The sequence below is a fragment of the Rhopalosiphum padi genome, chromosome 2 (genome assembly GCF_020882245.1).
Source record: "Rhopalosiphum padi isolate XX-2018 chromosome 2, ASM2088224v1, whole genome shotgun sequence".
Taxonomy (NCBI): domain Eukaryota; kingdom Metazoa; phylum Arthropoda; class Insecta; order Hemiptera; family Aphididae; genus Rhopalosiphum; species Rhopalosiphum padi.
This window is the reverse complement of record NC_083598.1, coordinates 66,489,520-66,515,657: the sequence shown is the minus strand read 5'-3', so window position 1 is coordinate 66,515,657 and position 26,138 is coordinate 66,489,520. Positions and strand designations below refer to the sequence as shown.

The window sequence follows — 26,138 nt, the reverse complement described above, 5'->3', positions numbered from 1 at the left end:
CAATGCTCTACGTATTATGTGATTCTTATACACATATATTTATATCATATATTGTAACGTGTCTTCGATGTGGTGGAGTTCATCATCCGGAATACCACGCGTGCACTGAGTTATATCCGTCGAAACTGCTAGTCGTTCGTGTTCGGAAGTTGTGACATGTGGTGAAAACTTTGATTCTATCAGTGTAACTTTTTGAACGCTCCAGGACGACGGACTGCGTCCACTTTTAAAAGTCTAAGGCCGAATATCGCTCATCCAACTATACATATTAGTTCCAATGTCCAAACCCGAAACACGATCGTAAGTAATATATTGTAAATTTTTCTATTGAAAATGTATTTATTTACCATTTAACTGTTTACTTGAGTATGTACATTTGTTCATCATATTATCAACTCAAGGTCGAATAGAATCTCAGTTACATATTATGTAATTAGATACGCGTCAATGTTAGAAAATTGTATTTTATGTCAATACATTTTTTTCTTGTGGATGTCTTAAATTTGTAGGTACTGTTAAAGATATAAGTCACAATGTCCATTTAAAAAAATACTGATAACATAATATATTATTGATGATAAAATAGTTACATTACTTAATTTGGGTATTTATCATGTACCTAACCTAGCGGCTAGTATAGATAAGTGTTAAGAAAATATAATCGTCCAATTATTGATTTAAATAATACTTCTAATCACAAATTGTTAGAACTATAAATTATAATAAATAACTAAAGTTTTATTTGCAATAGGTTCTTCCATAGGCCATAGGGCATAGACTATTCAATAAATTAATAAAAAATAAAATAAAAGTACCTAAGTAGTAGATTTTAATGCCCGAACTAAACGTAAATGATTTTTTTATAGATAAATGTACAGATACATGCATTACAAATAACGTTTTTATTTATAGCTGCATTCGTTTTTTATTGATTACGCAAAATTTTAGTAACATTAATTTTAGTGATAAGAGTAATAGAAGATTAGGGCATTAAAACTGCCTTCACGTATTGGCTGTATGTAAACTGCGACAAAAAATAAATTAACATTATAAAACCTGCGACAATTTACTTTATAAATATAATATATAATAAATAGATACTATGTACATACCGATACAATAACATATATATAATTGGTATATAGGTACACGCATCATATTATATACCTATGTGTTATTATGTAAATATATCATTTAATTAATATGTTATATTTGAAACAAATTTGTAAGGAAAATCCAAATTTATTTTTAAGTTAACACAATATAGTAAATATCGGCTCCTTCATAAGTACAAGATTATCACAAGTTAGGTTAGTACGTGCTGTGTCGCGTAATATTGTATTTAAAATGGAACTTACAAAAATGTTTAGCCAAAACGGTAAACAATTATTGGTACTAAACAATTTTAAATTGAAATATAATTCCAAAATAAGTGGTTATTCAACATGGATATGCTCAATGCTCAAATAAAACATGCAGAGCCAAATTGGTCTTAAACAACGAAAATATTACTCTACAAGAAAAATAATTTTTGATACATAATCTATACTTATACCATAATATATATATCTAATTAAATGATTAACGTATATGTGTTATAATATCTGTTATGTACATAGTATCTATATTTATCTATTTATTTATAAATAGTCGCAGTTTGCACAATGTATCTTATCAGTTTTGTCGCAGATTATATAATGTTAATTTTTTTTTGGCGCAGTTTATACATATCAGCTTTTAGAAAAGGTGTAATTTTGTCTCAGTTTACCATCTCCCCACGTATTATAGTTATACACTTGTAAAAAATAGATATGTAGGTAGAATATTGGACGGCCCGCGTATATGGACGCAACTACATAGAAAATGTACATTTTGCATAACTATAATCCTCGCGTTCTTAACTTTGGTGTTACAGTGTATTGACTATTCATCATACTGAAATTTAAGAACATTATTTGTGTTATAGCATGGTATTGAAATTGTTATGCAAGTTATAGGCATGTAAAATATAACAATTTAAAAATTTTCAAAATTTAAACAAAAATTAACGTACAAGCATGATATATGTTTTAACTGAATGTTTAATTGTAAATCAATTATTAATTCTAATATTAATATTAGCGATAATAACACAATATCGGTTCTAATGAATGAAAATTTTCTGATTATTGTGTGTGGGTCAAATAGAGTAAACAAATAGTACATTGAGATAATTTTAAATTATTTAAACGAAAATTACGTATAGGTACTTAAATATGTTTTAGATCAATATATTTCAGAATGTAATATTATTTTGAAACGCGTGTTGCAAAAACAGTATATCGACACCATGCAAACCTACACCCACATGTATACTTGGACGTTAGCACATACTATAGGTATCGAAGGCGAACGTCATTATGTCAATATTTTATTATATTTTATAATACACGTAAATGCACGTTTATTAAATGTTGAACAAAACGAGTGCGTTACGACCGATCGAAGAAAATATACTGACGATTTTTCGCACAGGTGTCAGCGCGGTGGACGATTAATACGTTTCCGCATACGTGTGTATTATAATATTATAGACGAGCGTGCGCGCGCGCGCGCGCGTGTGTGTTTGTGTATAAGTATAATGTAGGTACCTATATATAACAAAATATATTATGCGAACACGCTCGACCGTTTCCTTATACTCGACGCACGGGCCGGAAGACGTCCGAGGGCTGATGGTGGTGAAGGGATAACGTGGATAGGACGGGGTGCCAGGGACAGCGATAATATTGATTTACATTTGCAATATAGAACCACCACACAGAGTACTGGCGTGTACGAAACATCGAGACATCGAATATAAATGCATACACACACACACACACACACACACACACATACACACACATTTGTATATTTATTTGAAATAAACATGCATATGTATAGGTAATATGTATATATTATATAATATACATATGTATATTGTATATGTATATAAACGAGTAGATAGGTATGTAATCGTATAGCCCAGTATACTTCCGCGTTGCATTAACGACACACGATAATATATATATATATATATATATATATATACATAGGTAGTGTATTAGTGTTGTTTATTATTTATGTAGGTATAATAACCGTACAGGTACATACATACCTAATCTAACGTGTACTATTATTATTTTCAGTTGACCTGACGATTCGTCTATAGTGTCGTCATATACGATTATACATATACCTACTTGTTTTAATTATAAACATTTAATCTATGAGATGTATATTATATTGTATTAGATTTTTTTTTAGAGCAAATAACATATCCGTGAAAAGTACAAATCAATATCAAGTGTGTTTGACTCTATATTTATTTATTATGTTATGTACAAGACATGAGGTATTTAATCAATTACCTTGCCCTTACGTTTCTTCGATGTTTACACGATTGCTTGAAGTTCAAAAGTTATATTCAATATGCTAATAATTAACATTAATATTTATTAATGGGATCATAAGACGTAGTCCCCCCCGCCGCACCACAGTTAACAAACACTCGCGAGTTCTGACTACTGCAGCTGGTATAAGTTTAGTAAATATAATTCTGTCCTGCATGAATAATATAATACAAACATCTATAATAGAGTTAGATTTTAACAGCTGATTATCTCTTTTTCTACACATATGTGATATAGGCTCAGGCAAGTCTCATCATCTGGTGGTGTAACGCTGACTATTTTGTCGATAAGACATCAACAACTTTTACCTCTGATACTTAAATATACACATGGGATAATCAAAATATCATTAATCCCTTAATCGTAGGGTCATTAGTCATTAGTCATTGTTATGTTTCGTAAGAAATTCAACAAGCTAGATCTCATAGTTACACGTGCGTATATATTATACAAAACTGAGGACCATTTCAATATTAATAACATATTGAATATATAATACCGAATGTTCCATTTAACGTATAGGATAGTAAATACTCATAGTTTTAGAATACCCTATAAAGTTTTCGAAAATATTTCTTTTACACAATTTTAAGGTCCTAAAGAACGTTTTTGAAAAAAATTTATATTTTTTCTTTTTTTTTTAATGTTTCTAGTGTTTTTATTTTTTTTAATGGCAATATATATTTTTTTTACACTCGAAAGTAGAATATTTTTAGAGTATTTCGGCGTATAAAAGTTGAATGTTGGACGAGCAGCTTATGATTTATAAATATTTATTTTAAGTTATATAACTATTACTATAATAAACTACTTATACGATATTTTATTTTTATATAGATTGAAATACTTCAATTAATATTCTGGATTATAATATGAAATTTAAAATGCATGTTACCATTCAAAAAAGTAAAAACTTAAAATATTGTAAAATCGTAATTTTTTCCCCCAAAAAATGTTGGTTTGTAATGACTTAATATTGTTTAAAAGAAATATTGAAAAATGTTTTCTTAAATAATGAATGTTTTACGTTAAATGGATCACTCCATATAATATATGAAATGTATTTATTATGAATTCGGTGAAATAAAAAAAAAAAAAAAAATTTTCTGTGCAAATGTGCAACGTGTATTACCGTAAAACCGCAAGAATAAGAGCCGTGAATATTGATTTTAAAAGTCATATATACGAACGCTCATTATGCAACATGTTCAGGACGTATAATTATTTATAATTTATATATACTGGTGAAATTGACTACTTATATTACATCCATAATGTTTAAGAAGAAATTAAGTTTTATGATGTTTATTCATCGCTCGTCTAATAATAACAAACAGTAAATCCTGACATGACTTTATAATTTTGCGTATGAAAACAAAAACTGTAATTGATATTTTTAATTGAAGTAATTTTTTTCGTTTCTTGAGTAGAAAACACAAACAAATTATTTTAATGCTCTACGTTTGATATTTTATCTACCTTAAACTGTGTTTTGAAAATTGTTTATCCGAAAAACGAAATAATATTAATTATATTTACTAGGGCTATCTAAACCTATCCGTAATAATACGTATAAGTAATAGGTACATATTTAATAGTAAAGACAAAAACCGAAAATTCTTGTAATTTGATATTATAACATTGTATAATATATTGTTCTTGTGTGGTGTGTGTTTTTATTTTTATTTTTATGTACATCCAATTAACGGCTTATTTGTACTATATAATATAATATAAGTAATATAAAGTTCTTCTAAAGTTTTTAGTTGTAATGTATTTTATTCGCTGAGTGAACGAGGTATACTACTAAATAAACTCGTATGTTCTTAGAGTATAATATACTAAAAGTTTTCAGCCATGGCAGATTTACCACGGAAGTTGTTGTTGTTTTTTTATAAGAACGTTAAGAAATGTTTAACAATCCATGAATAGAAATGATATATATAAACACATTCAATTAATGCATCACAAATGGGTTTCATGTTACTAACAACTGTATAATATCTTGCAAGCAAATGTACAATATCTGTCATTATTTTGTTGTAAATTAATTCAAGAAAACATTAAAAAAAAAACCATTATTTTTTTAAACTTTTCTCCAAGAAAATCAATACAAAACATATGAATAAAAAGGAAATTATTAAGAAAACGAACCCCGTGGTGGTCGAACGAACACCCAATTACTATAATTCCGTTTTAATCGGAAATCTATTACTTTGAGACACGGACAGTGCCGGATATTGAAGTACAACGTTTTGTTTTTAATAATAGCATTCTCCGAATTGTATTATTGTACATTTGCTTGTTACGAAAGAAATCTGGAAAAATTCACAAATTACAACATTTCCATATTGCAATTGAATCTAAAAAATATTATTTTCGAATTTTATTCAATAAAAAAGTACCAAGTTAATAATATAAACGAATTTTTTTTTTACTAACTTTATAATAAATTACCAATTCATATAATATACATAATAATATACAATAATACAATCATACTTTTTTTTTATAATATGCCTGTTAAATTGGTTTGTTTCAAGTTTTATTAGTAAAAGTTTTATTTGTAATATTATAATCAAATTTTAATTATTTACGCAGTATATTTACTATCTATCAATTATTAATGAAATAGCTAGGTATATAGTGATTATAAAAGATAAGAAGATAATGGAGATACCTATAACCATTACCAGCACAACCTATTGGAACTGATAGATCAATTGCTCATAATATTCATTTAATTAGCACAGTTTGACTGTTCATTGTATAATAATATATTAAATTAAGTTGCACTAATGATACATATTATTATGTGTTTTTAAATGTTTTTGTTAGTTTATTTTATATTATATATAATTTTATATTTTGGTTACTGTAATAATATATTGTCTGCGCGTATATATCTCTATACAGTCATATATTAATTACAGAATGCATATTTGCAGACGGTTATGTAAACAAAAATATTTCATACAGAACCGCTTCAGTGCTTAGTATAAATATAATATTCGTATAATTCTCGAATTGTTTTAGGAACATGTTTTGCAGTTTATATTATACACTTGTATCAGCACGTGAATAAATCACATACATGCATGTACGTTTGTATGAAAAATTACTGTGGGGTTAAAGTCACGGAAATCTAACATTTTCTGTAGTGTGAGGAAGGTTAATTGGACGCTATACTATGTTATTATTGTTACATATATATACATATATTTATATATAACATTCTAAATTATCGTGACCCATGATTTTTAATAATTTTTAGCCGAGTAATTTTAAAATGGGCTAATATGGTTGTGGTACCTGTAGTATATTGTATATATAATAGTGTATCGTGATATTTATTCGATACACGCGTGTGCGGAAAAATGGTTTGAGTAAATTGGTTTTCGTTAAATTAACTAATTTATTTATTGTACCTATACAAGGTACATCGATTTTATACGTATATTACGCATTCAATATATTATTACTGTGTCCGCTATGTAAGAACTCCACATAAATTGCACGTTCTACAAGATGAAATTACTGCCGTTTTCCAGGGACGTGTTTGATCCAATTAGTAATCGGAGTAGTTTAATTTTTCTGTTTCGCCTGTATACTTTTAAGCAACGTGGACATTTTGGTTCCAGCCGGTTCAATGCCAACTTCAATCATAATATCTAATCGTCGTAGTCGACGTCACGCCGAACCCTTTTGCAGTATACGTAATATAGTTGCGAGTGATGTGCCTGGCTCACGCGCGTAATACGTGTACGGCGGATGGGCTGTGTAACAGAATGATATAATAACAGTTTACAATAGAACATTTAACATTATAAACACCATGCAAATACATGTTTATTACAGTGGTACGGTTCGTATTGAGCAAACAGTTTACAAGTCATAAACACAAAAATATATCGTGCTCAAAGCGGAGAACGTTTCAACGATAATATTGTGTGCATATCGAACACGAATAGGCACGCACACATACACACACGCGTGCTCGTTTATTTTTCATATTACCTATTTATTATTATTGCGTAATATTATAATCACACATTTGAACTTTATTATAGTGTATACCTTACCTAATATTTTACTGCTCTTTTCGTTGTTTATGATGAATTCAAATCCTAACCACAACAACACATTAACCTGCATAGGTATATGAAAGCACGCTTGGAATCAAAGAGTTCTATGTAAAAATATCAGCATTGTTCAGTTGAGTGTTTTTATGCTTTAAAAATTAAAAAAATGTACTTCCACCAAAGCGATATTTAAATTGTTAGCATCAAAAAATCCTCAAAGTTCCATTCCATCAATTTAATTTTAGGTATTACAAAAAAAAAAATGCTTTTAAGTACTCAAAATATTAAATAACTTTAAAATTCCGAGTCTGGAAATAAAAGGTTGTACCAACTACCAATAGCACTTTTTGTTTCAATTTTCTCTTTTAAAAAACAAAACGTTCAATCGATTATAAAATATTGATTCCAAATTAATTAATTATTTGTACTTTTAACAGATATTTCAAACATTATTATCAGTGTTACCCACCTATAAAATAAAAAAAAAACTATTTACGTACATATTTAATATATTGTAAATATAAATGAAAATATATTTTCTAATATTTCAACCATTTTGGTTTTTTTTTCTATATTGGCAGGCATTTCACGCGTGAACGTGAAGTGTGCCAAAAATAACAAATACTGTGATGCACGAAACTTATTATATAATTGCATACACTTATATTACCGAGAACACTTTGTTTTCCAATACTATTTGTTTTATTAAATATAATTTTTTATTTTAACTATAAATTGAAAATAAAATTGTTTATTCATGTATCTAATAATATAGTGTTTGATTTTAACTGTATATCATATTGTCATATAAAACCTTTTATTTCTGCTAACTTCTTAAATATATAATAAAATAAATCAATTCAAAGACAACAGATGGAAAAAAATAATCGTTAAACAAATCGCTATTTTTGAAATGTTTTGATATACCCTTATTATATTTCAAACTCGTGAGCCGAAAAATTGTATATCTTATCTTGTGTTCCTATATTATACCTTATATAAATATTTTATTCTTATAATCATTGATATCGAACAAATCATATATATTATATTATTATGTACCTTTCTTATTCGTCAAACATTTTTCACGCTCTGCGAGTTCTTTGTGCAATACACTTCATTACGCACCATATAATACGAGCAACTCCAATATTAATGTGACGAATGAAATGATGCTGCTTGTATCTGTAATGAACTGACGGTAAAATATCTGTAGATCCCTTTATCTCAGGTAAATAGCCTCGTTACAGTTTAAAAACTTTTATGAAATATTAACATCATAAATTCATACTCTGGACAATTTCCGAAATCTCAATTGTGGAATACAACAACCAATAAAATAATAATAATATGCGTATTACTATTTTGTATTTGATATGCACTCACCACCCTTTAAAAGTCAAACTTTGACTTAATTCATCATTTAGCTCGAGGATCATTTGTAAATACAGATGTAGGTATGACAACACAGGTATTTAACACATTTTATATAACTAAAACATGCACTGATCCATCGAGTTATACATTTTTTTGTGGGGACTTTGAATCTTAAGTCAATGTATATCAATACTCGTGTCACATTTAGACGTTCTTACTCTCATGTATTTTTATATTGTTTGTCGTAGACCACTGTCAACATTTCTACGACACTGCCCAAAACATCAGTGTGTGCTCTTAAAAATTTTCAATCACCATTACCGAGAGTGTAATGATTACATAAATCCATATTATAATATATGTATAATAATTTTTGTTTTTAAAGCATTCCGTGTTATACATACACCATAAATTCGGCAGACGGTTTAAAATAATTTCGTTTCACGAATGCGTATGTATAGGCACACGCTTTTCGCCGTCCCTTTGATGTCGGGCGCCTCGCTGGGTTCGAGTCAAGTTCGACGACCTGATTTGTCCCGTCGCTTCTAATCTTATGCGCCTAAAGTACACACAAGCTCACACATATGTATATATATATATATATATATATATTATATCTAATATATGCGTATAGGTACTGACGGTTTTCAACGTCTAGGCGTGTCTGCGTTTGATGGCGAAGGACAGTAGTTGAAACTTTTGAACTTTAGGCGAGAAATAGGGGAACAACTAAAACACATCGCCGTGACGTGGGCCGAGAAAACTGTACTATATTATATACGCAAGGCGTACCTATCTAGAGAATGTATAATCGATCACTAACCGTTTTAGAATCACACCGTGTATAACTATATGTACTTATATATTGTGCATCGCCTTTTGTTTATTCGTTCGATCATCTATCATTATTATCAAACAAGTGTACGCTAATCCATATACAAACGCATATGACGAATTTATTCTGCTGAGTGATGCGTGCGGGCATGTACCGTAAGTATCTTGGTCGTCATTCCTATAGATGCCGAAACAAATAATAGAGCGCACAAAAACCATGAACGAACGCTGGAGATATGATATAAGACAGGAATAATTTACCAGTTATATTCTAGAAAAGCCGTGTGATGGTGGAGACGACGGTCTCAATATCATATGTAAGTAACTATGGACGTTTTTTTTTCTAAATCACGGCGAATTAGATTATTCGATTAGAAAATTATTGATTGTAGTTTACAAGAACAACAATTATATTTTTCATATACAGAACAATACGTAATTGTAAAAGATTAACGGCTTAAACGACTTGATTGGCATTAGTTTTTCATTTTTATTGATGTCTAATAAAATTGCATTGAATTTTATAACATTTTTCGATTCAAAAATTAAAGTCGTTGTTTAAAATCGTATATATTTATGTGAATGCATTATTATTAATACCTACGCTATATACGTACCAATATGTTAACACCTAAACTACGTGTTCACTGAAATATATATAATATGTTTGTTATAGGCATTATAGCCTAGTCAAATTATAAAATCATTCATTGTACATATAATAGACGCGGTATAATTATAGTTGTCCAACAGCCGCTATTGTGTAAAATTTCAAATAACAATGTTCGAATTTGGAAAAATGTGTTCTTTGATCGGATTTTGTGCACAACCTACGGTAATAATTAATAAACACACTGAAACACGGTTATTGTCTGTAGAGGGTATGTTTAGGTACCTACAAGCATTTGGATGTTTTTATGAATGACTGGTATGAAGTCGGTATGAAAGTATCAAACGAGTGAGTCGAACATATTTTGATTTTGGACAAAAATAACAGACATTTCAATGTTAATTTTTACGTTTTAATTCTATAATTTTCTAAGTTGTTGCGATTTATGATTTTTTTTTTTTATAATTGTTCACTTTAGATTTAAATTTAAATTTAGTAATACATCATTAAAAAAAAAAAAATCTTTCGTGTATGAATTGTCGCCTATATTTATAAAAAAATATTTTTGTATTTATTATTACTGCTATAAGTTATTTGTTTTTCTAATAGTTATACGGTAGATTGAATTAATTTTTTTCAGCAACGAATCGCATATTATATTAAAAATCACAAGCCTTAATGAATGTATAAGACAACATAGACGTACTATAGAACAGTATTACTATTAACTATATTGTAATCGCATTGTGTGATATTGAATCACTATTAATCTTTTGGGCTTCAAGCCCGTAAATAAATAAATAGGTTTGTCAAAACAATAAATTTAAATTAACTTAAATATTTTGAAAATATCATTGTGTAATGTATATAATACACAAAAATATGTTTTGGAGTAAAATGTATCGGTAAATAATATTTTTTGAATTAAAACTTAATAACTAATTGTTATTATTTATTTGTTTTGTTAAAATGTTCAATTTCGACAAAATTTGAACTTAAAATGTATGTGTATTTTTGAGATTTTAAGTTTGTTTAAAAAAACCTTATGAAGATCTTATAATTCATTTTTAAACTTTAGTTATTGAAATTAAAAAATCCATAGATTTTTAATTAATAAATAAACTACATATTTCAGTTTTTTAAATTTCAAGATAATACTGCTCATAATATATTTATAAATATTTGTTTAAAAATTTGAGTTTTTTACAGTTGTTTAATTTAAAATTACAGTAGAAATTCACTTTTTTTAATTTAATTTTTGGTTTATTTAATTAAAAAAAAAAAGAACTAGGATTAATTTAATGTACTACAAAGTTCTTCGAAATTTTAGTGACGTCATTTAATAGTATTGATGATTTTACTCATTAGTCATAACTGTGTTTGATAAAAATCTTTTCCCTGCGGAATACGATTGATCGTTTGAGTTTACCGAATGTTCAAATGTCCATCATCCCATTTTTTTTTTTTAGTTAAACTATATACGTAGGTATGTTTTATTGCAATATTTTTTTGATGATCCATCGAGGTAAATATTGGTTGTACTCGTAGTAGTTCCGCATGTCAAATTCTATGTATTTGTACATAATAATATTAGGGATGCTCGTGTTATTCGGGCAGTATTTTTATTATATATATATTTTTTATTTTATTTTTTTGTCTACAGATTGTGAAATATTAATGGACAATTATTTTAAGCTATGATGTATAGAATATAGATAAAAGTAAATTACAAGCATTATTGAATTTATTATTTATTATTTTCTATAATTTTATCCAAAACATTCTTTGAAAAATTTAACAAAATAATATTAAGTTTAATAAGAAAAATAATATATAAGATAAAAAATAATGCATTCATGTGTTAAATCAAATTAATTAAGTAATTGATTGTTTGAATTAAATATTACAATTTAAAAATATCAAGAACATTTTGAAGGATATATATCTTTTTCAGTTGAGGATAAAATATGTGTAATAGGTATTATATTTGGGTTTGGGAACATTATTTACCGCGGAATTAAATATTAAGATAAGCACAATGCTCAGTGTACATTATTATTACCCGTGATAGGTTTATCTGAAATTTGATTTCAGTTTAACTTTATTGGTTTTGTATTCTTTTTTTACTTTTTTTATTTCGAACTTATCCAAACGAAAATAAGACTTAATTATTCATATTAAATATTCTTTTATAATATAATAATATTTTGCAGTGAAACATAAAATCGCATATTTTAAAATATGTAAGTATAGACAATTTAACTAGGTAAAGAAGGGTGATATTCAATTATGGTAAGACTTGAGAGATCGAATTAAGCTATCAATTTATTCCAGTTTGCTATCCAGAAAAGTATTAAAAACATAAAACTAAAATATCGTACTTGCATTAAAATTAATAGTCACACCATATGGCTTTAAGGTCATGCGTACTAGGGTACATTTACCAAGCTCTGAATCGATAATTTTCAATTTTGATTTTCGTGTGGCGTGTATAATTAGATCACAACGAAGTGCGATTGAATGTCAATCTCGTTTTTGAATCAAATAATCTCTGTTGCTAAATTTTCACGCAATACAATTTATCGTTGGATTAGTATAAAGGAACCTGTAAAATGTGCGACTGAAGTACTTTGTTAGGATAGTTAACTACACACTAATGTCAAGTTATTATTCAGTAATTATAAATCATTATAATGCTGGTACACGTATATTAATATTATTTCTAAAAAAAACCATTAATCCTTTAAGATAATGTCGTACACACGTGTTGTCTTTGTCTTATAAACACGTAACAAGAAAATCAACGTATAAATTTATTATTACAGTTAGTTTATTCATAGTTAATATAACGAGTAATTAGTAGGTATTTAAATATTTTTCGTTTAAATTCATATTAATCAATTAAAAATAAAAATAAGAAAAACTCATCTCTCGGACAAAGTTTAATTTATTATACTTACAAATTCTATTGTAAGTAGATGTATTCTAATATTATGGTACGCACATATTAGACATATGAGAGCACCACGTCTTCTTAATGTTAGTAACTCTTGTTGAAATGTTCTTCCGTTATGGTCAAAAACTATGATGATAAAGGCAAATACACATCGGTGTGAAAAAAAGCTATTTAGGGTTCTCTGAGATTGGTATAGATATCAAAAACCTACTGTATAATTTATTCAGGAACACTAGCTCTCAAATCAGTTTTCAATACATTTTAGCGTTCATTGTAATAAAATTTAATTTTGCACATTTCTTTACACACATCAAGTACAAATGAGTACATAATACGTAACTATTATTCGATTGCGGAAGCGAATAAAAACTTATTAAGTCCTCGGCCGTCTCGTGATGCAAAATAGCGCGTTCAAAATATTATAAAATAGGTAACTGTCAGATTAGGACTTAGCATTTTTTTTTTTTTTTATCATATCACCTATATATTAGTGTCTTCTAATCGGTCGTCGGGTTTTTACCAAAATCGTAACGGGTTGCAGGGGTTGACTAAAATAATGATATATTACGTATGTATATAGAGTGCACTGCAACAGCGGGGGTTGCTGTTTGTGGTGGAGGATGGCGTTTTGCGGCAATGAGGTGGTATTTGTGGTGGTGGGGAGGTTTTAGGAGAAAGGGGGTGGTGGGTTTTCGAAGGGACGGGCTGGCGGCGCGACGGCGTATAAGTGCGCCGCCGTCGCGCCGCGCGCGTTCCTTTGAGCGACTACACACACTACCACTATCCGCGCGTACGCACACCACCGGCCGACCGAGTCCATCTTGTCCATGCCATTCAGTCGCACAACTGTTGCTCGACCGACCACGCTGTTCGCGCCCCTCCCCCGCAGCATACGATCGCTAAAGTCGTACTAAACGATCTCGTCAGAGTGAAAATCTTATCGCCCGCGAATTATATAATTTAAAATAAAATCTCTAGTACTCGCCGACGCTCTTCTTCGTTTTCATTGTGTTCGAATTCTACTTCTCTTCGTTCGTCATCTCGCTGCAGCCGTCGGGTTCGCGTGGTCTTTTCTACGCGAGTGCGCGAGTTTACCAGTGCGCAACTTGTTCGTAAATATTTTTTTATATTATAAATCACGCGCAAGACGGACCTCATCAACATAATTCTATGACGCCACGATGATGCGATCGGTGACCGATGAGACGACCTCCGAAGCTACAACGATGACTCCGACCGCGGTTGTTTTCGCCGTGTACGCGAACCGGATAATGCCGAATTCTTACTGAACCCGACGTGACGTCTGATTGCTCACCACGACTCACACACATTCGTTGTTGTTATTGGTATATTATAATATTTTTTGACCGGCACGCAGTGTTGTCGATGTGTAGATGTTACGTCACGACGGCTCGATCGCGATACTTTCCCTTTGACTACGTTTTACTGTACAACGTAGTGGATTATTATTATTATTATTACCATGTTCTCTGATACAACCCTTATCGTATCATACCAGACAACAACAATATTATCGATTCGGTAGTATGTAGTATCATAGATAAAAAATTCGTAATGTGCACATATTATTAAACTAGGTACCTAGGTATTGCACACGACGTGGTGACAAAGTCAAATTTTGCTTAGACATTACTCGTAGTATACTCTAATGCATATAGATAATAATGTAACGTTCTCGAGTACTCATACACTTAAGCGTATATGCCTTTAACGCGATAATAATTATTAGATAGGTATACTTAATAGCGAGATGCACTATGTCCAAGTTCTTCGACAGCGCTCTTCTCGTAAGTTATCGTTATTATTATTCATCGGTCTATTAATATTCGATTAGTAGTTTTTTTTTCAATTACCCAGACAAAATTTTTTGTCGTCTAAACGTTATATACACCTAGTTAAAGTTTTTTTTAAATTCCTGAAAATGTATGTGTTTATAACAGTTTACGGGTTTTTGTGGTATATCGATATGACACTCTTTCGTGCCTTTTCTTCGGTACTAATATACATTCAAAATCGACACATTTTTTGCCATACAAATTAACTTAACAACGGTAGATTTAGTTATAAATTTGACGTATTATCGTGAATAATGCACATATACAGCTGATAATATTTAAGTTGTAAATGAAAATACAATTGTTAATATTCACTGTAGCTGACTAATCGTGCAGCGATAACGATGTGGTTTAGTATTATGACAATGAAAACATTTTCATAATGAACTATTATATGTAACGCAGAATAAGTATAATGCAGAATATAATATGGCCACGTAAAAAGTAAAAACTGTTTAAATATTTTTCACCGCATTTTTATTTAAAGTTAATTATTCAATTAAAAAAAATATTCATTTGTATTCAACTCATTTACGTTATTATTAATTATCATGGACACTTAGATTATTACTAACTCCTTTACGTGCTAATATTTTCATACATTGTTACCAAGTTTCCTAATAATTATTAAATGTAATTACCATAAATTCTAGAATTTGATATTTAATACTCGTGTAAGAAGTCATTTTACTTCATTGAGTACTTTCCAATACCTATTTATAATTATATTGAACATTTTTCACTGCTCTGAAGTCATCGTAATATTACTAAATAAATTTCAAAAATAAAAACATCCTTATCACTACAACTGCTCCTTTAGAAAAATAAAATTTGGTACTATATTAAAATATACCGTATTATATATAGTGACATAATATAATGTAACGTAATTCTTCAGAGTGATTTTTTTATTTAAAAATATTCATTTTCTTGGTTGTTATTTTGTAATGCATACAGTATGTAGGAATATTATGATAATATTACATTTCTAACAACGACTATAATATATTTTAATTTTGTTCTTTAATTCCTACTAAATATTATTGACAGGTAAAACCATATAGACGCACTAATACACAACGCCCTAAAATATTTATTTAATAAAATTAAGTGTTATTAGTAATTATTTCGACATTTAAATTAATAAATTAGGTAAGTAAAAATATCATAGATGATTGTGATTATATTTTATATTATATTTGTCCCTGAATCGAATAAAATATAATAATGAGTGATGATTTTTATAAATTTTTCGAGATTCATTAATAATATATTTAAGATTTATTTTTTTTTTGAACTGATTTTTTTTATCTTATGCAGTATGTAAAATTGCACGCCTTTGTGTTTTGCTAGTTAAAAAATACCTTATAATAATAAATAGTATATTATTTTATTGGTGCAACTAGTCGGTTGACTGCCCTTTAGTTTTTGACTGATTCAATTGTTTTTCAGTATGATATTAAATATAAAGTTTTAATCACATTATTCAATTCTAACCAACTATTATAAATGATTAAACGATTATTAATGATGTAAAATGTAAACTAAATGGACTGTTTATTATGTCGTGACAATATGTTGATTTGTGTACTTTCGGTTAGTATAAAATAAAATATACATATTACACGCGTTATATTTTCCCTAGAATTTATTGTAATACTGCTTGCAAAACTGAATATGCAATATAATCGCACAAATTAAATTGTTTCACCGTTGATATCGAATCTCGTGTTATCGAAACCAACGTTTTTAACGTTTCAAAGATTTTTCAAAGTAGTTTATGTTCTATTCTTAGTTACATAAAAAATATTCCGTAACCCTTTTACCTTCCAATTTGGTGAAAAATGTATTAAGTAACTATCTAACTACTTTATGTTATGTACAATTTAGAAATATAAACGTGTATGATTCAATAATAATAATTTATTTCTTATTATTTAAATAATAAACGTAGTGTACTCGTTGTGCTGATCGCATCATCCGATCAACTGAATTATTATATTATCCCAATCATTATAATATAATTAATAATTAAACAATGAAAAAAATAACATAAAATGTAAAGCTTATATATTTTTAATTTTGAAACCAATATGTAGTTTATAATGGAGGGTATTATTATGATTACATTATTGGAGTGAAGAAAATTAATATAATATGAAAAATTTGAACAGAGAGAAAAAAAAGTATTTTAAATTTAGGCTTATGTGAGAAATAATTATTACAATATAATTAATTAATAATATTATATATAATTAAATAACAATTTTATATACAATTCATTGTTTCTTAATTTTAATGTAATTAGTATAATATAATATAATATTTACAACTAAAACTTATTTAAATATAATTTTATTTGAGTTCCTTTATTCACTAAATATAAGTTAAATATGTTTTATCTTTATCGTGATAACGTTGTATAAATTATCTATGCATGTACAACGAATTTATACATTTTTGTTTTTTCTAAAAATTTGTTATTTTTTTAATTTTGTTACTGTGATACGAAAATAGTTATAGAATAATTAGACAAATATTACTCAAAATATTAACCAGCCTACAGCATATTTAAATGTGTGTTCTAGGTTTAGGAGAACATTATTCATAAATATCTAATGAAGACCGGGCTATTTATTACCGGCCTATGGTACCTCAGAAGTTCTCTGGTTTTCTTCAGTGTAATTAATGTTTCAGAGCGTCACATTAATCGACCCTGCTCAACTTAGCATCCATTTGATTCTATCATTTACCCAAAATAAATGTCATTTTAGATGCACTTGAAATTTTCAACTAAGAATATCGTACTTAAATCTTAGGTACAGAATATTATTTAATTTATTGATAACGTCTGAATTATAAAATTACTGTATTTATTTGCCTATTGTATGTTAAGAAATACTGTGAATAATATTTTTTATTAAAATTATTATAATTTAATATCAACAATTTATTATAACTATGCCTGAATGAAACCGATTTAATATAGTATAATTATTAATAAAATTAGAGAATTATAGTTTTAAAGGTTACTTTATTATCATTCGTTGTATACATACACTATAAAACATTCAATTGCATTTATGTATGGTTTTATTTGGAGTGTATTTAAGCTTTTATGTTTATACTCAAAATAATGAAGTATCTCTAGTGCCATTTTTATAAGTGTATAATCCCTATTTGCACCTAGGTACACAAAAAGAACAAAAAAAAAACCATTTAAATTATTTAGAGTTAATATATATATATATATATATATTGTAAGAATTTAATTTATTAATCCATTCATTTTTCCAGTTCAAGGGTAAATATTATTATAATTTAAAATTAAATACACAAAACTCATACTAATTTTTAATGTTTGTTTAAACCTTATAGAAGAATAAATGCAATAAACGCTTAGCATTTTTAATTACATATCGTTAGATATGTTGTAGGTATTTAAAATATATTTTTGTTTCCAATTTTTCTTATGATGTACATTGAAGACTTTTAAAACGGTATATTTTAAATATTTCCTTAAATATGTAAAAATTATTTTACTATTCAAATATATCTTTAATATTAAGTATATAACAACTTAATTGTCTCGTGTACATTATGATAAATATTATGTATTGTTTGTGAACAATGTATAAACGATATTGTGTAAAATACATTAACAAAGAAAGAGACTGATTTTTAAAATTATGTTAGAATATACCATTAGAACCTTTCTTTAAATCATTGTACGGATTTCTCATATTTATATTTTATCTCGCTTATTTATTTTCTCATTTTCTACTAGTACTTTAATAAATTAATCATTATATAAAAATATCATTTTATCCAGATATCCATTAAAAACAATAATAATAAACAAACTTTTTCTTGTATCTATAGAATCTTATTTTAATACATATAAAATCAAGCTTCTGCAGAATTTATTATATTAATAAAATTTCAAATATACATACCTATATATTATAAACTAAATGTTTTATACGAGTATGTATAAATCATTTAAGAATACACGAACAAAAATAATATTGATACTTAAAAACATAAATACATACAACAATTCAAATAATTATTATAATAAGAATATTATAGCAAAAAGGAATTCTTATAATTATAAGTTAAAATAATGTGCGTTCATTAAAATTCTTGAAAATTAATCCACCTTTATTTAAATTTTAATTGTGCATTGAATCATATTTGTGGATAATAAATAATAATAAAAAATAAGTAAATAGATCAGTATTAGTCTGAATTATTTAACCATTACAACTTTCAGAAAGACAAACAAATTTTTTTACGTGCAAAATTGTAGTTATATTATATTAAACATGTTGTAAATAATTTTTTTGTGCATCTGAATACAACTGTGAAAGGATGAAAACTAAAATAGATAGTATGATATGAAATAAGTCTTATATGTCAACACATATTTTGATGAACACGCTTCAAATTTAGATAATATAAAAAACAATATATATATATATATATTATATAGGCATTGATATGTGTTAATACTTAATGATATATATATTAAGAAGCGTCTAGCCTTAGATACTTTAGAAGTTATTTGAAGTTTTCCATTTATAGAAATACATAAATTTAATTTATAAACAAAGCATAATCGATATGATTTAAATATAGAAGATATTAGTGTTGTGTAGAATATTATTAAATATAAAAATTAATATAGTAATAAATAACTAACAGAAATTAAAAAAGAAAACTATGGCTGTAGTACATATGTTTAAAAAAATGGTTAATAGAAATAATAACTAATTACTAATTTAATATTTGCCTTAAAACCGTTTTAAGACAACATAAATGCTTTAAATTATTTTTTTAGAACTTATTTCTGATATCTTTAATTTTACTTCAAAGTTTAATATAAATCATGTATAAAATTAATTACACTACTAAACTTTATTATTAACAGATTTATCAAATAAATAATTTTCAGTGTATTTCGTATGTATTTTTTACTTGACTATTAAGCAACACACTATGATTGGCTTTTATTTTAATAATACATTTTAAGTAATATTATATTAATCAAACATATAAATTAATAATATAAAAGTAAATTCATATATTTTTTATTTCCAATAATAATATGTTTCGTACCTTTACTAGTTTTTAAATTGCGAGTAATCATATTGATGATAAATAACGGAACGTTTATTAATTTTGGTCATTGTGTATTTTTAACAATTAAAAACATAAAAGTTCAAACAATGTCTATTGAATATTCAGCGTGTACTTGTGATAGTCATAACCATGGGCCATATTTTATTTATTTAAAGCGTTATTCAGCTTAACCAGTGCTACGCGATAGCAACACTAAATGAAAACAAAATTGAAAAAGATAAAAAAAAAAACTTTTGACTCAACATATAACTATAATGGCCTTTGTCAGTGTTTCGAGTTTTCTTTGAAATATAATTTCTTAAAGGTATAAAAAAATCTCTTTCGGGGAACGTATTATTATTATTTTTTTTTTTTGAGATATCATAAAGCTGTAATAAAACGTTTTATTAGTTAAAATATTGATGGACTCCATATTATTATTCACTTAGATAGAAAAGTAGAAGTGAAATGAGCTAGTTGTATATACATAAATTCAACACAGCCATAGTTAGGTCTTAGTTATATTTTATATAGATAATGTAAAAAGATATCTCAAACAATTTACATAATCAAATAATCTATGTATTTTTGAATTCCAAGATCAAATCTATAGTTGGAATTTGTTAATTTTACGGTAATCAGCGGGTTTTAATAAATATATTCAAATATAATATGCGTTTTCAGATAACTGAATCTATCGAAAAGTATAATAATATATAGGTAAATATAAGATAGTATATAGTTTTCCTTTTTACTGGCCAATCCAGTATAGTAAGACCACTATATTTATTAAAAAATTATTTAAATCAAGATACTCGTATTGTATAATGGTTATTAGTGAGTAGTAACGTTGTTATTACTTTGTATACGAATAGCAATTATGTAATACTATAATGAGAATTAAAGGAACAATATCAACAATTCCCTTTTCAGCTATTATGATGCAGGGAAATTAAATAGATTATTAAGTCGTTATGTTAAAATTGTAATATTGTACTGTTATAATATGGCTGTCAGAATACGGTGATTTATTATAGCTTTTGAAGTTTATGGTTCGCACAATGAATGTTAAGTACCCATGGTTTCGACTGCTTCAATTATTATTATTTTTTATTATTATAATAGTTGTGATTTTAACCTAACTTGAAAGAAACCCTAGAATAAAATAGATATACTTCGATATTGTATTGAATAAAATATAAAATAAATATCACATTTATCAACCAATAAACTAGTTACGATTTTAAAAATATAATTCTTTTTTTTTTTTAAATTTACTGGCTTTCTTTAAATTAAATTTCAAATTTTAATTTAATTAAATAAGCCGGATATAAATCGACTTTGTTTAATTAACGCGGTATATATTGACATCTGACAGAAGCAGTTTATTTATAGTTATTTGCTCATTAAAATTATTTTGCGTGAATATAAATACGTATATAATGTTAACTATGTATTAAACACGCTTTCCTAAATCTATATCCTACAACAAGTACTATTCCAAAATCAATGATTTGACTAAAATAAAATATTTTCAGTCAATAAAAATTATATTTCAAGTGTGTACAGAATATAATTACGTAGTTAGTGTTTATACAATAATTCTATATTCAGATAATTAAATTTTAAATTACAATTTTAATTAATTTACTTAAAAAATATTTACAATATGTATATTGTATACATTATTAATACAATAAGAACATTTTATAAAAGTATTGTATAGACATATAAGCTTAATAAAAGGGAGTGTCCAGCGACATCACTGGATTTAATTATTTATAAAAAATATATTCCTAACATATTAATTAGGTGCATCGAAATGTATATTATGTATGACTCCTACTATTATAGTTAGAAATAATAAACGTTTATAAGTCCATTAATAATTATTTAAAGCACACGCACTTGTTGTTTGTCAAAATATTCACATTGGAAATAATCCACCGTTCTGTGGCTTATTTGGACCGAGAGTAATTTGAATACTTGGTAATATTTAACAGTTTGATTTGTCTATACGGCCTAGGTCACACACGCCGAATTCCATTCCGGAAATATTCTATTAAACTAGCTCCCACGCGCATAATGCAGTTAAACGTTCCTGAACATTTTTCTTCGGTTGAATATTTGAAAGTGGTCAGCAAAATTATTGTTACCGGAGTACAAATTTCATCCACTCTATATGTGATATGGGACACCGATTTAATATCGACACTCGAAATGTTCTGAATTTAACACGAACATAGACTATGACACTGATATCATATTCATGTTGTATATTATCTAACAGGATCATAAATCAATACAGTTTCGACCAGCCACAATAAAAAATATGGTGAAGTGAATGTTACGTAAAGTTACTTGTCCGTCCACCTTCGTAGATATTATTTTCATAGTAATGGTACCGTAAACGTGTAGAACTATGTATGAAAAGTGTACATTATGAATCGGAAACCCTTTTTCCAACCAATGTTATATACCAGTAAAAGTTGTACAGTATAAACGTGTTGTCAAAAAACAAAAAAAAAGGAAATCGTATCGGGCCGGCCGGCCGGCGTACCCCGATAGCAAACCGATAGGTGAAAGATTATTAGTTAATTAGATTTAGTTAAGTCAAGTCATCGTTAAGTTATAAATAAGGGAACAAAAACAATGTAAATAGTTAAAATCGAATAAAAATAAAAAAAATATTAAATAAATAGTAAGTCATTATTTTTTTATAAACGTATTCTTTTTTAGAGAATAATATTATAATAATAATAGCTCTTTAGTTAGTAACGGTTTATGAAATCACACTTTTGTAGCTTCTAAATCATAAATTCAAGAAATATTTATTTGACGATTTCTAACTAATAGCCATTACGTACAGTGTGCTTACTCAGAAAATTATTTAATTAATTTTTAATGTGTAAAATAAATATCTTTTTAACACGTTAATGTTCACCTTTGGATACCAGTTAGGTATACACAATATTTCGGTTTGCGGTCGTGGTATACCGGAGCGAGACTGACATCATATAGTATGTTGAGGGTAACGTATAGTTGTTGGCGACAGGTTGTTTGACGAAGAATAGACTAATAACTGCATTTGCGACGCGTGTCCCGGAGACCGCGTGGACACATCCATGGTCGTACTCTGACGATTTCGCAGTGGCGACTCGCACCTCGGCCGCCGCCACCGCCACCGATACTGAAGTCGACATGACGTCGCGCCACGCTTTCCGCGGATCGTGAGTGTGCCGGCTGGCGTACCGAGCTCGGAAAGCCATGTGCACGGCGGCCACCGGATGTTGGCGTGGCCGTTTTGTGTCGACATGAACCGCGCCGAAGAGGTTCAGCTGTTTCGCAAGTCCAGGGAAGTCTCGCTGAGAAGCAACGGCAGTGGAACAGGCAACGGCGGGGCGAGCGGGTCGCCCGTCATCGACAGGATCGCGTCCACTGAACTGAAACAGCAACAGCAACAGCAGCAACAGCAACGGCCGCGCCTCGGATGTGCGGGCGGCAACGTCGGCGGAGCCTGCGGTGGTGGCGGCGGCGGCGGCGGCCAACCGGAAGGGGACTGCGGCACCAACGACGAGCGGCGCCGGCAGCAGCAGCGGTTTGACGGTGGCAAACAAGAAGCCGTACCGGACCAACAGGTCCGGCCGCCGCACCACCACAGACGGATGCCCAGGTTCGGCGAGGCGCATCATCGGCGGGTGCCCACGCCGCTCAAGAAGCGCCGGCAGCCGCGCGAGGACTTCGCCGATCCGCCGACGCCGAGCAGCGACGCCGACGACGCGGCCATTGTCGAGGTGGTCACCGCCGGCGGTGATGCCAAACCACCCGCGCCGCCCGGCGTACCCGACCCATACTACCCCATTTACCTGCCCATTGACCAGGCGTTCAAGGCCAAGTACGTGTTCCACCAGCGGAAGGGCAAGACTTTCCAGGAGAAGGTTTACGTGTTCCTCGAACACCCGTGCGGATGGATCTGCTTCATTTACCACTTCGCTGTGTAAGTACGACTGTGCGTTAGCGCTGCACATTGTGTTAAATATCTCACAAATATATTATACTATATAGAGTTGTTTATAAATAAGAAAAAAATTAAAATTAAATACACGCAAGTATATCAATAAATAGGTACATAGGTAGTATATAATATCTCATTCCGATATTTTAAATTTTGATTTTTTCCTAACTAAAACTTTTTCCTAACTTGAATAGTTATAACTAAACATTGATTAATTGGTATCTACACTATACGTTTTAGATAATTTTCCGATTTCAATCGTATTACGTACATGAATCTTAGCACCTACCATTTTCTAAACCTATTTTTCAAAAATATAAAACAAACGAATAGTACCACATCAATATTAATGAACGATTTTCAGCCAATGTGATATATCACGCCATTTTTTATTCTTTACATTTTTAGCATCTACAAACATCATTATCTGTACTCTACATTTTTAAATAAAAGGTATGAAAGCAAAAAATAAACATAACAATTATTCTGTACTGCGTTAATAAATAATATCGAAAAAATGGTTATAGATAAAAATGAATTACATTATTTACAACTAATTTACTATTACAGTGATAGGCAAAACTGAAACATAAAACGCATAAAAATGATTACTACATTTTGATTATTAGTAAATATTTTGTAAAAATAAATCATACAAAAATTAAATATGAAATATAAGTCCTTAATAGAATAAGTGTACAAAATAAATAATTATAATGAATATAAGTGCTTATATAACAATATTAAACTATAACGTATTAATTTAATTTTTTTTTTTTTTTATAATAATAATAATTAGAACAAAACATCCATAACAATAGTTAGTTAATTACATTTCAAGACTTGTAACCCTAATTACGATTTTCTTATTTTAGAAATAAAAGTCATTTTTGGAGTAGATTCCATTTATCGTTTTGATAAAAAAAATATCAGCCATTATAATATCGGCTTGAATATTAGTTTGCATTGGAGAAATAATAAACCCGGCATCTAATATATTAATTTATTTGCGGTGTTGATGCCTAGTAATAGTTAGCGGTGTCGCGTATATTAAATTTTATGTTGAAGTTTTTGACTTTAAATTGTTTGTTCACTAATGTAGTCATAATTTCAGTCATCTATTCTTAAAAAAATATTAGAAATAAAAATAATAATTCCCGTCCAACCAAATTACATTTATCATACTTCTGATGTGAAATCCCCTTTCAAATGCATTTGTATTCGATACGAAAATATCTTATCAAATCGTAAACAACGAAAATGAATGAAGTTTTTGTGATAATTAATTTAAATAAATTAGTTTGTTCAATTCAACTTCTCGGACTTTCAATAGAAAATAGTGTGACCCAAGTGAATCTATCGGATGGATAAGTTCCGTCATTAATTTAAATTTGGTCATAAACGATTGAGAAACGTTTTATAAATTGTTGTTATGAACTATCTGAATGTTCAAGCATTTATTATGTTATGCACAATGCTAATCAAATTCTTATTAAGACTTAAACTTGGTTCAAATCAAATGACTCGGGTTGATTTTATTTTATTGGTATTCGTTAAAAGTAAAGTTTACGAAAACAATAACGTATTATTAATCGTTGATAAATTAATTCAACAACAATTATGCATTTACACCCAACGTCCGATTAGTTTAAATATTCTTTTAGTTGCCAACTTTAATACTATTAATTTAAATGGAATAGTTTAAGTGTTTTTTTTTAGTACACAAAAATACGATATTGGCGTGTTTTATAGGTCGACCATATATATATATATCGTCAGTAAAATTATTGATAATCGGCATATTATAAATTTATATGATTAAATTAAGTCATAAAAGTAGAGCATAATAT

At 28.4% G+C, this 26,138-nt stretch overlaps 1 protein-coding gene across 9 annotated transcripts in view; it reads left to right on the top strand.

The window, feature by feature from the left end:
- LOC132921299 (potassium voltage-gated channel subfamily KQT member 1) overlaps window positions 1-26,138 on the top strand; it is a 250,277-nt gene that overhangs the window by 121,455 nt on the left and 102,684 nt on the right. The window contains exons 1-2 of one of the 9 annotated variants that reach the window (XM_060984246.1): window positions 14,082-14,639; window positions 23,329-24,270. The exons of 7 other annotated variants lie outside the window; for them this stretch is intronic. In XM_060984246.1, the coding sequence (XP_060840229.1) occupies window positions 23,561-24,270 (710 nt within the window). In that variant the 5' untranslated portion in view covers window positions 14,082-14,639; window positions 23,329-23,560. Of the gene's footprint in view, window positions 1-14,081; window positions 14,640-23,315; window positions 24,271-26,138 lie in introns of those variants that run through there. One more of the 9 variants, XM_060984247.1, reaches the window with a different exon arrangement.